Source organism: Clarias gariepinus, chromosome 23 (assembly GCF_024256425.1).
Source record: "Clarias gariepinus isolate MV-2021 ecotype Netherlands chromosome 23, CGAR_prim_01v2, whole genome shotgun sequence".
Taxonomy (NCBI): Eukaryota; Metazoa; Chordata; class Actinopteri; order Siluriformes; family Clariidae; genus Clarias; species Clarias gariepinus.
In genome coordinates this window covers 25031410-25043637 of record NC_071122.1, presented here as the reverse complement: position 1 = coordinate 25043637, position 12228 = coordinate 25031410, and the positions used below count along the sequence as shown (strand labels likewise).

General features: G+C 42.4%; 1 protein-coding gene across 1 annotated transcript in view; it reads left to right on the top strand.

The window, feature by feature from the left end:
- Positions 1-9694, top strand: part of bsnb (bassoon (presynaptic cytomatrix protein) b) — a 67485-nt gene extending 57791 nt beyond the window's left edge. Inside the window, exons 6-12 of the mRNA XM_053484094.1 lie at positions 206-2251; positions 2685-3592; positions 3853-3967; positions 4138-4272; positions 4530-4585; positions 4918-5018; positions 9611-9694. Coding sequence (XP_053340069.1) covers positions 206-2251; positions 2685-3592; positions 3853-3967; positions 4138-4272; positions 4530-4570 — 3245 coding nt within the window. The 3' untranslated portion in view covers positions 4571-4585; positions 4918-5018; positions 9611-9694. The remainder of the gene's footprint in view (positions 1-205; positions 2252-2684; positions 3593-3852; positions 3968-4137; positions 4273-4529; positions 4586-4917; positions 5019-9610) is intronic.
- Positions 9695-12228: the final 2534 nt, after the last annotated feature.

Genomic DNA, 12228 nt, shown 5'->3' with positions numbered 1-12228 from the left:
ATCAAATTTGAGAACTGACTGTTCCCTTGCTGCCCAATATTCCTCATGCGTTGACAGTGTCAATATAAGGAGAGATAATCAATGTTATCTACTTCACCATTTCACTGAGTGCTTTTAATGTTAGACTGAGCAGTGTACATTATTATTTATGTTTATATGGAACTTCTATTGTTTTCAGATTGCGGTTAGTGATTTTACATTTTCTTCTCTTGTCTACAGAACTTGATGATGCGGAAAGTAAAACGGACTCTCCCCAGTCCCCCTCCAGATGAGACGCCACGCCCTATTGTAACCCCTGCAATGACCCACATGTACAGCACTCCTGGAATGCCTCAAAGAGTATTGCCCCATACAGCACAAAGTTTTACCAAGGCAGGGCTTCTGAATGAGCTTAAAGCTGTCGAACAAGAGTCTTCCAAGCTACGTAAACAGCAAGCAGAACTTGAGGAAGAAGAAAAAGAGATTGATGCTAAGCTACGCTGTTTAGAACTAGGCATTACCCAGCGCAAGGAAACCATGGTGAAAGAACGAGAGAGAAGAGAGCTGGCCTATCTGCGAGGCATCGGGGATGCACGGGACTATATGTCGGATAGTGAACTCAACAACCTTAGATTAACTGGAGTACCAACTGGGACCTATGAAACAAATGGAATGTTGTCAAGACCAAGCACAGCACCTCTGAGCCAATTTAATTCTGACCCAAATATGACTTCTCAGTACCCACCGACATCCTCTTATATCCCATATCCATTTCCACAGGGCCAGCCTGGACCAACACAACCGACTGCAGCATATCAGCAGATTGGATTTCAAGCACCGCAGTATTCTGCACCATCCCAGCCTCAGCCAGGAACGTTTCAGCCACACCCTCCTCAACCTTCATCCTATCAAACCCAAGTAGCCTACCAGAGTCATGGGTATGGGCAATCCTACCAGCCAGATATTGGCCTGCAGCAACCCAGCCACCAGAGCTTTCAGCCTTCTGCTGCTCATTTGCCTGGACAAACATTACCATATCCTGGCCAAAGTCTGCCCTTCCAGCCCCAAGCTGGCATCCTTTCAGGTCATCAGCTGCCACGACATACATCATTGGCTGATCTTGAACAGAAACTGCCAACCAATTATGAAATAATAACTAATCCTGCAGTATCAGTATCCACTTCAGGCCAGGAAACTGGCTTTTGTGGTGCCTATTCTTCACCCTTGACAAATGCTTATGGGCCATATCGTACCCCTGACCAAACACTGACAGACCGCATACCAAGTCCTACTTCTGGCTATGGGACAGATGGTCTCTATACCTCAAATCTGGAGCAAAATATACCGAGAAACTATGTAATGATAGATGATATAAGTGAGCTAACAAAGGAGAACATGGGATCATCTGATGCTACAAGAACAGATTATGTGAGTGAAAATGGTCCACGGGGGATGGGTTATGGAGATGGGACTGAAGAGCTATATGGAAGACCAAGCAGCACCACTGGTTACCACCATCAGGGTGCTGTGGACAGTCATGGACGTCCTAGCACAACTGTAAGTGGTGGATCTTCCTATTACTATGAGGAATATAAGCATTCATCACGCAGTAGTTCTGGAATGGGCAGCCAAAAGCATTCCTCTAAGAACTTGGCACCAGCTGCTGTGTCCTCCAAGCGTAGTAAGCACAGAAAGCAAGGCATGGAGCAAAAGATTTCTAAATTCTCCCCTATTGAAGAGGCACGAGATGTAGAGTCTGACTTGGCCTCTTATACAATGACAACACCATCAGGTGGAAGCTGCACCGTAGTTTCTAGATCAGGGGTAAAAAAGAATGTCTATGATCAGCAGAAATACTATGGCTCAAGAGAAGGCTTGGATGAAGATGATCGTCTGTACAGCTCTGGAAGGTCACGGTCCACAGGCTATGGCATGGATAAGATCTCATCTAGAGACTCTGGAGGGTACAGAAGTAAATCATATGAGAGAGACGCCATGGAACGATCTCAGAGGGGTACCCATAGTCGCACTGGACGTTCCACCATGCGTACTCAGAACTCAGAGGAAGAGAGTCCACTGAGCCCAGTGGGGAAACCTGTGGGCATGGGACATGTCTCAGACCCACATGATGTTAGAAACCAGTATGGCTCTAGCCATTCTCTTCCTGATGTTCAGGATCATCACATAAGGGACGTGCCTAAGAGTCATGCCTACAAGCCAGATGACCCGTACCTAGTGGATGATATGCACTGTGCTGTTTCAGACAGTGAAGGTAACTGGTGCTAAATCATGCCTGCCTCTTAAAAGTGCATCTCACTAATCTAGCGACTGCATGCCAATGTTTACTCCTGGAGAGCAGCATGTATATGTTGTTTGCTTTTTGTTTTAATTTTCTGGTCATTGAAAAAACATATATGCCTACTTGTTTGCAGGTTGCAGGTAAATTTGTCTGTATCTTTTTTTTTTTTTTATTGTGCATGCTATGTATGCTATGTTTTCCTATTTTCTTTTGGACCTAGATATTTTAAACATTAGTTTTAGTCAGTTTCTTTTATCTTTTCCTTTCTTCATGGAGATGTTGCATGCTTGGAGATTTCTCACTACTTCTGCCTGACTTTCATCTGCATGACCTCCATCTGCAATTTTTCCTCTTCTTCCTCTACACTGGCATTGACATTTAATTTTTGTCTTGGTTCCCAAAAAAGCATATCATTTAGGACAGGAGGAAACAGATTGGTTTGAGAAACCACGGGAGGCTGCTTCTGATCGTTCCAGACATCATGGGAGTGCAAGCCACTCCTCTACAGGTAAAAGAAGCCATGTCAAGCACACCTATCATGATTATGATGAACCTCCAGAAGAAGACTTATGGCCACAAGATGAATACACCCACCAACGCCATTCCTCTTCAACCTCATCCCGAGAGCACCGGCATCATGTTAGTAGCTCAGGACGTCACTCATCATCCCGACATACCACTGAGGAGTCTAGATCTTCCCGTTCTTCAAGATCACATCCCAAAGACCCATCGACTCGTTCTGAAGGGCGCAGCACTTCATCCTCTTTACATAAAAGATCTTCAGAACCCCGATCTTCACAATCAGGGTACCGGGACTCTGGTGAATATGCCCGTGACCCTGCATCAGGACAACATCATAGCGCTAGTGGTCAGCGGGGGCAAAGGCAGTCTGGTTCTTCAAGGCGACAAGAATCTCCTTTGTCTAAACAACAGCAACAGCAGCAGCAGCAGCAGCAGCAGCAACAGCAGCAGCAGCAGGATCATGGTTCTGTAGGACAACAGCAACCACCACAGCAAGGACAGCAAAGGTCCACAACACAGCCAACAACTGGAAGGCAGTCTGGAACTCAGCAGTCTGAAACTGGACAGCAAGGACAACAGACCAGCCAGCAACCTCGTTCACAGCAGCAGCAGTCACAACCTCAGCCTGGACAACAGCCTACAACAACCACAGCAGGTCAGACTCAGCCCACAGCCATGGCTACTAGTATTGGAGCTGGGGCCACTCAGCAACAAGCTAAACCAGGCCAGGCTCCAGCGTCTGGACCACCACTGGCTGCAGGAGCATCTGCAGCTCAGCCAACGCCTACTGGGGTGAATAAACTTGTAATCTTATGGATTTAGCCAAATAGTATGCCTCTGAAGCTTAACTTAAGTAATAAAACCTATTTAATACTTATGAAAGAAATTTGGTCAACTTTGAATTATGTGACCCGAGGCAGGTAAGCTAAATTGTACAGATGCTGATCTGTTGATTTGCTGATCTTTATGGTGAGCAATATGAAATAAAAATCAAGAGCCAAATATTTTACTAATAGCTGTACATTTTCTTAACATTCTATTCTTTTAAACAGGGAGGATTGATAAAACCTGACACTGCTCCTGCAGCACCAACTCCTGCAGTTGCTATTGGATCTAAAGCTGCACCCCAGCCTGCTAAAGCCTCTACGATCCCTGCCACAGGCATTGGTGAGGCCAAAATTACAATTTCCTTAGAAACAGCATTCTCGCATAATGAGGATATGTTTTATTTGAGGGTGAAATTAGCTGCGGAGCCATTTTTCTTATTTTTATGTGACAAAAGGAAGCATTTTTAGACACATATTTCTAACAGCTGTTATGTTTGTTGCCCATCACAGGGTCAAAAGCTGCTCCCCGGCCAGGTGGCATAGGCAGTGCGGCCCAGCCAGCACAGCAGACTACAGAGAGTGAAAATGTTTTCAGCAAAATCCTCCCGGGTAGTGCTGCTGAACAAGCAGGAAAACTAGGAGATGGTATGACAATAGATAGTGACAGTTACAGAGTATTATTATATATTATATTATATTATATATATATTATATACAGAGTATTAGTAGATTATTATTATTATTATTATTATTATCTGTCTGTGGTGAAGTCATGTTCATTCTTTTGCTGAAACTTATTTTTATCTTATTGAAAAGAGAAAAGAATTGATCAAATCTACCACATTTATCTACTGACTACAATATTACTTTAAATCCTTTTTTGCTTCTGGTGTGTTTTACAGCCGTGTCTGCTATCGGCAAGAAGTTTACGTCATTTTGGTGAGCTGCTAACAGGAGGGTGAGTGCTTTGTCATGACATTTTGTATATTTATTTCAAATATTTTAACTGGGTTTTAACGGAAAAGTGCTTATAGCTCACCTTATTCTAAGTATTACTAGCCTAAGTGTACTAGATCACTTCACTTAATGCAACTGTGGTGACGCTGCTATATGATAATAAATACACGTCATAGCACATTTGGTGCATATTGCTTAACTGAAGGCTATGATCTTCCATCCTGTACCTTAGTAAAAAGGTTGGTACACTTTAGTAGCTTTTCGTACTAAAGTGACCAAAAGGGACACTGTGGACATTTGATTTGTGTCTGTTGCTCTGTTGTTGATCTTTAGGATTGATTGTGGCTGAGAAGAGGCTTGTTACTGGAAAAAAAATTGAAACTGTTTCTGCCATCTTACCCATTAATCTGTGGATTGAGGACACCTGAGAACCGGTAAGCTTTGATTTCATGCCTCATTTTTCTGTGACACCTAAATGATATTTGTACTCTGAATATAAGATGAGCTACGCAAGACATTACAGGTGAAACAGGCGCTTAAAAAGAAAAGTTTATATAAAACACTCAATTTATGCCTGAAGATTGTTGGGACTCTTGGGAAAGCGCTCGACTCTTATCTTATCTGTGAAAGCTTTCCACTAAATGTTGGAGCGTGTCGAGGCTGTGGGGATCTGTGTTCATTCACACATTCTACAAGAGCATGAGTGAGCTCAGGCGCTGATGTTGGGTTGTCAAGGAGGCTCTAGTTTCGGTTTAATGGAAAGGTGTTGAGGTTTGGGTTCTGTGCAGGACACTCGAGTTCTTCCACTCCAACACCCATCCATATGTGTGTGTCTTGTGATCAGGGGTGCACAAACTTTTGGCCATATGGTGTGGGTGTAAATTTGCCAACTCAAAAAAATGAACATATCGCAAATCTGTTCTTTCCAATGCTTCCTTCACCGTAAACACACTCTCAAGTCCTTTACTGCCTAAGCATCATTTTTTTTTCTTTTCATAATAAAATTTTAGAGTAAAAAAATTCAGTCTGGTTATTGGGGTTTAGAAAGTTTCTAAGCGAAAATGACATCTGTGATGATGACAGGTACTAGCCTGACACCAGTACACCAGGAAATGTGCCGTGATGGGATCGTGAAGAACAGACAAAAACAGCTCGATTAAACAGCTCGACATTTCAGTCCTTTTTAAATTTAAAAAATGATCACCACAAGGAAACTCTTGTTTTCATTCATTATGATAAGTGTCAGGAAATATTGCTTTGATGATAAAATAAACAAACTGTACGAGGACACATTTTAGACAAGAATTACTGATAAAGACGCGTACTCAGACATGAGGAGGCTTTCTCAATCGCGCCTGCACGCAAACCTGACGCCAGTGCCACCGTTATCTGTATATCGGTATAGTTTATGATGTCTGGAAGGAACTGAATCCCTCGTAGATGTTTGTTCAAGCTTCTTTTTTTACTGTGATTCAGAATACGGAGAAATGAGACAAAAGGGGATAAAAAAGACGCGACGTAATCTTATTCACAAACACTTGAGAATATATGCTCCTCCAGTCGAGTCTGTGTTTATCGGATAGATCTCACAATTACGTGAATGCTCTGTGAAGGCTGAGCCGTTATTCGATTAGAAGCTCAAAACAAGCGCAGTGTTTGACCTGAAATTTCTCTACCTTAGTGTAAAGTAAATTTGAGTTTAGTGTTGAAATGGTATGAAATGAACACATTTCTGTCAACTATTTTAATTTGAGTTTTTGTTATTTTTCCATTAGTGATGTGACAAAGCAACTGCAGTAATATTAACCCAAAAATGAGCCTTACAATGCTGGAAGACACCCTGATAAACACACATTGATGATCTGCAATAACACTGTGTTCTCATTCTTCCAAAGAAGACAGAATTTTGCTTCATTGTAATTTCCTTTCTTAAGTGTTAAACGGTTGCTGCAAAGCTGCTAAGGTGGAGTTGTGATTATTTTACTGGATACTAAATGGTCAGATAGACGGCAAAGTGGTATAGCGATTGGCACTGTGGCCTCGCACCTCCAGATTCCAGGGTTCGAGTCCTGCCTCGGGTCAGTGTGCATGGGGTTTGCACATTTTTTTCCCCATGCTTGAGGGTTTCCTTAACATACTCTGGTTTCCTCCAACAGACCAAAAACATACAGAGCACGTGTGGTGTTTCCAAATTTTACACGCAGTGTGTAAGTGAGTGTGTGCTTCTGTGCCCTGCAATAGACTGGCACCTCATCTTGAGTGTCATCCCAGCCCAATGCCCTGAGTCTCCTGGGATAAGCTCCAGGTCTCCCGCCACCCTGAACAGGACATAAAGAAGAAGTGCGTCGCAAGGTGTTGATTAGTTTTCTATAACAGCATCCATTAATCTATTTACCAATCGTAATTCTTGGTGAATTGCTGTGGTATAAGAGAGATAAAACACTTTGCACTGCTTAACACTAATCCTGGATTATTATGGATTATTTTGCATGAAGGCAACAATTTTATGTCAAAGGATTTAAGACCACTGGAGCCTGTGCATGGAAAAAACTGATGTTATCACACTTTACATCTATCCTGGACTGAGCTATGACATCGTACTGCAGTCACTGGAACTATGCCTTGAGTGTATTACTATCCCAATAAATTAACTGGAGTCCATGTAATTAACACAACATATCATAGTTACACAAATGTTAGTTTTTTTAGCTGCTCCTGCCGAGGGGTCGCCACAGCGGAACCATCCGATCCGCGCAACATCTTGGCACAGGTTTTTTTTTTTACTCCAGATGCCCTTCCTGAAGCAACCCTCCCATCCATCCCTTGCGGGAAACCTACCACTGAGCCACCAATGCTGTTACACAATTCATCACCACACGCCAAGAGTTCCTGACCATGAGATATATTTTGGACTGTGTATTATTTCATGGTCATGCCTTTAGAAAAAAAAACCCTTCACAGGCTCCAACCTATCCTGTTTTGATTAGCGCTGCTTCTACTCATTGTTCAGAGGTCACAGGTCAGGTAGTAGCTCAGAAGGACTTGATCTACTGGTTCTTAAGGGCATTAGAAGTGGGTCAGCGGGAGAGAGCTACAGGGTCGTGTGTGTGTGTGGCGTTTGGGTTTAGACTTAAGGTTAGAGCCCACTGACGGTCCGGTCGGGATCTCAAGTGAGCGAATACCAGAACCAGCTCAGAACTTTTTCAGAAGGGACATGTCGTTATATGACTTTTGCATGTGTGTGTGTGTGTGTTGGAGATGGATCAGGAGAGCAGATCGAGGGATAAAGCAGGCTCAGGCACTCTTAACGCTGCCACCAATCTGTCTCAGCATGCAGATTAGCGGCCAATCCCGGCTGTGCTCTGCCCGTGCAGTGGGCGTGGCTCGTAATAGAGGCTGTGGTTTGATGCTTTCTAACGGTGAGAGACGGAGCTTTAATCTCACGCTCTGACACTCTTCTAATGGCTTGGTGTTTACACCCCAGAGAGACACTGATGCTGCTGATTGTGGATGAAGGAGATATGCATGTCTCCTCACTAACTGCTTCTTAATATTCTACAAATGTAGTTTATTTATTTATTACCTATTGGCAGAGAACATCAGCGTCTCCCCGATGGTGTATCACTACATCTGTGCTGCTTGGTGATAGATTCTTCCCTCCTGTCCTCTAGTGTTCAAAAAGGGTAATGCATGTTTTAGAATTATCACCAGACAAATTAGAGACTCTCATCCGTGATCCAGTGCTGATGATTTGATCACAGACTTGTTCACCAGAAGGTGGGCTGTGTAAAATAAATTCACTTATTTTCTAATTGATGTTGGTGGATCAGGCTCAGGACATTTCCAACTGCAAATACAGCACGACTTTATAGTCATTAACAATCTATAATAGAAACCTTACGTAAAACCTCATGCAGTCTGTTGTTGGACTGTTGGTGGAAATGTACTGCTTTGTTTAAGACATTAAACGATAGAAGCAATTTAGTAATTAATTAAAAAATATAAAATATCTTATCCTTCGAAGCGTCTTCTTCTAACCAACAGGTGTAACGTACAATAAAAGACTGTGGACCGTCGATCCCCCTTTCTACCCCATCTGTCAGGCAAAATGGCCCGAGTATGAGTTTGTGTGGTGGTTTATTCCCTCTAGAGCCGTGACACTAACATGATCTGGGTTAGACAGCTTAGATTGTCTGGATTAAAACAAGCCCAAGGCCGAGACGTGACCCCACATTAATGGAAGCGAGCGCTGCCCCTTACCTGTAAGCTCTGATATAAAAGGTGATCCGTAAGGAAGACTCAAAGTGACTTTGGCACTGGCTGGCGGAGGTTCAGTCTCTCCACTGATTTGCAGATCGGCTGAGCTACTGCGTTGTTTTTTCATTTTTTTTTACATTTTCGTTTATTTTGATTCTTTATTTTAATATGTATTTAATTTTTTTAACTGTGTTTCCAAGATTTAACACGTCCCCTTTTAAAACGTCTGCACGGTTCAAATGTTTTACCGCGGCTAAGAGTCTCATCACCGTACTGTGTTTAAAGTCTGTAAATGTCAATGGCTTTTACGCCTTCGTTCACCAGAACATTTGATTTTCAGGTTTAACTTTATATTTTGGTTCATGTTTGGATGTGGCGCAATTTTTATGAGGTCAATTACATTAGGGAGCTTTTTATTGTGTTCTTTAAATATAATTGCTTTGAGTTGTCTTTTTTTTTTTTTTTTAATCAAAGATAAGTAAAAGAACAAATGTTCTCGCATTAGATTGCTTTGTGCTGCCAAAACAAACTTTACACAAAGTAACACAGACGTGTTATTTCTTTATTAGCTATGGCATGTGGAACAATAATTATATGTAAAACCGTTTTTGAGTGCTGACTTTCTTCTCTGTAGTTGAGCAGCTGTTCCTGAGTCAAATCATTACTAAACTTAAGGCAAATACATTTGATTAAAAATCTTTCAATCTGTCTGTGACCCGTGTATGGAGAGGGAAGACCTGATGATGTTTTGTTTCTCTGTCTTCTTTAGGTTGATGATCTGGCTTGGAGAAAGGACATGAAGATCCAGAGAGCATCATCTCCGGGTGGACCCCATATACCCCCCCCCCCCCCCCCATGAGGATTATGCAGATGTCTCGAAACTACTCACATCTACAAACTCACAATCACTCTGTTAACCTGCTCTCAGGTGTCCCCCCCCTCCCCCTTTCTTTCTCTCTCTCTAACACACACACACACACACACACAGAGACATTTCAGTGATGACAGAAGCAGTTCTTGACGCTTTTTCCAGTCCCAATCCTGAAGCCCGATCGTTCCCCGCCACCGAGCCGACATTTCCACTAAGGCGATGATTGAGCATCTCTTTGAATGTTTCTGGGGTTTTCGTTTTTTTCCCCTCCTTTCCGTTCGTTCTCTCGTCTCTTTTTTACATAACCTGTTTGTTATGTGCACTCGAATGCAATCGTAAAATGTAAAGTGTCGTACATGCGACTGCACGCATGGAAATAGATGTCTTATATATAAACATAAAACTCATGAACACTCGCATCTTATCATGAGCTCTGAGGAGGAGGAGGATGAAGAGGAAGAGGATGTAGAGGAAGAGGAGGAAGGTGACGGCGGTGTGATGAGTGTCAGCGCTGACATCCCAGCTTACCTCTCTCTCTCTCTCTCTCTCTCTCTCTCTCTCTCTCTTTTAGCCATGAACACGCCATCGCTAATCAGTCGCACACAGAACCCTGGATCTCCTCATCAATTGTTTATACACTTTCATCTTATTGTTATTGTTATTGTTTCTCTTTTCATATTTGTTGGCGTGATTTACTTTGTGATTAAGAGCCTTATCGATTTTTTTTTCACATACCTCATAATTTATTTAGATTTTTTTTTTAAATAATCACCTTGTTATGTTTTGCACAGCTGTATATTCTACTGTACAGAGAAGCGTCTTTACGGAGCGATATTGTAAATGACCGGAGTATTTATGGATTTTTTTTTTAAATATATACGTGTTTGTAATTGGTTTTTATTTATATAACATTGTTTTTTTGTGTGTGTTTATTTCCTTAATTATGAATTGATAATTTCATGATTTGGAGGTTGATTTCCTCAGAGCAATAGCATGCATGTCGTTATAGAGCACAATGATTTTAATCGTCGTTATTTAATTGAGACGCTTGTCGGTGGATCGTCTGCAAGCGCTGAACATTTCCCACCACACACACACACGTATACACACATGCACACAAACAAAGACAAACAAAAAGACACACGGATATCTGGTTTGAACCCGCCGTTTTGAGTTTCCATTTCAGACTCTCTATGCAATGATCCATCCCGATCGTCATTGCCGTCATCGCATTTCCACGCCGACGTCACGGTTATGAACTTGTTTGTATTTATCTTCTTGTACGTATTGAGATTATTTATTACAATTTTTGAATGTTCGATATATATATATATATTTTTTAATTTTAGTCGCATGTTAATTACTGCCCCTGCGTTTTTTCTGGGGATTCTGTTGCCAAAGGGTTAGTCTGTCTTGGACGTCCACCATCTTGTTGCTTGAAGCATGGTTCTGTGTTCTGCCTGCTCGTGTCTAGTAAACTCCTCCCGTCTGGGTCGTTTCGCTGTGATCTGGCAACCCGCTTCACTCATGCACTCATTATGACGTCTCCGAAAAACAACTGCCTTCACACACATACACACACACGTGTAAAAATGCCGCCTTTTTCTGTTATCAAATGAGTGTAGAGTTTGTGGGTTAACCACTGATTGTACAGATATCCAGAGGCTGTAGTGCACTAGATAGGGAGCATGGAGGTGTTACAGACTGAGCCTGTTTGTTGAGTCCTCAATTTCTGACTTCTTATTTGACACGGAATCATTCGATAAAAGCCTGAGTACACATTAAAGGGAGTAGAGAAGTGCGGTCGGTCTTTCGGCTGATCCCGTCAAGGGGGTCGCCACGGCGGGCCGTCCGATCCGCACTACAACTGGGAACAGGTTTCACGCCGGTTCCCCTCTCTTACACAACCCTCCCATTTCATCCACGCTTGGGACCGGCACTGGTTTAGGAAGTGTAGAGAAGTGTACATCGGCTAAATCTCTAAAGAAAGGCTTTCTGATTATAGGCCCGAGTGCCGTTCTGACTAATGAAGGACAGAGGCATTTGGGATTGAGCCCTTGTGTCTAGTCATAGACTAAAATATTATTAGAATATTTAGCATATAGATTGTGGTTTCGTAATGCACACTAGGGTCGTTATAAAAGCTCTTAACGCACTACATTATGCATTTAGGATCGAGCCTGAACATCAAATCTTCAATTCCAGATGTCTTCTTGTCCAGGTGTTCATGCTGTAACTGTAAACAGGCTCCGTCCTGAAATCCTCCCTATTTGCTATGTAGTGCACTAGGGCATTTATAACCAAAGTAGCATCAAGTATACACTCCTGGCTCAATCACAAAAGCCTCCCAACTCCTCACATAGTGCTCTAGGGATTTTTCAGCCGCACTTTCTAGGTGAAAAGGAAGGATTTTAGGATGCATGCTCTGGCCAAAATGACATTAGATTGTAATGATAAAAAGCACCATGTAGGTAAGAGGGATGTGTTTGAGATAAAGCTTTAAAAATATTCCCTTT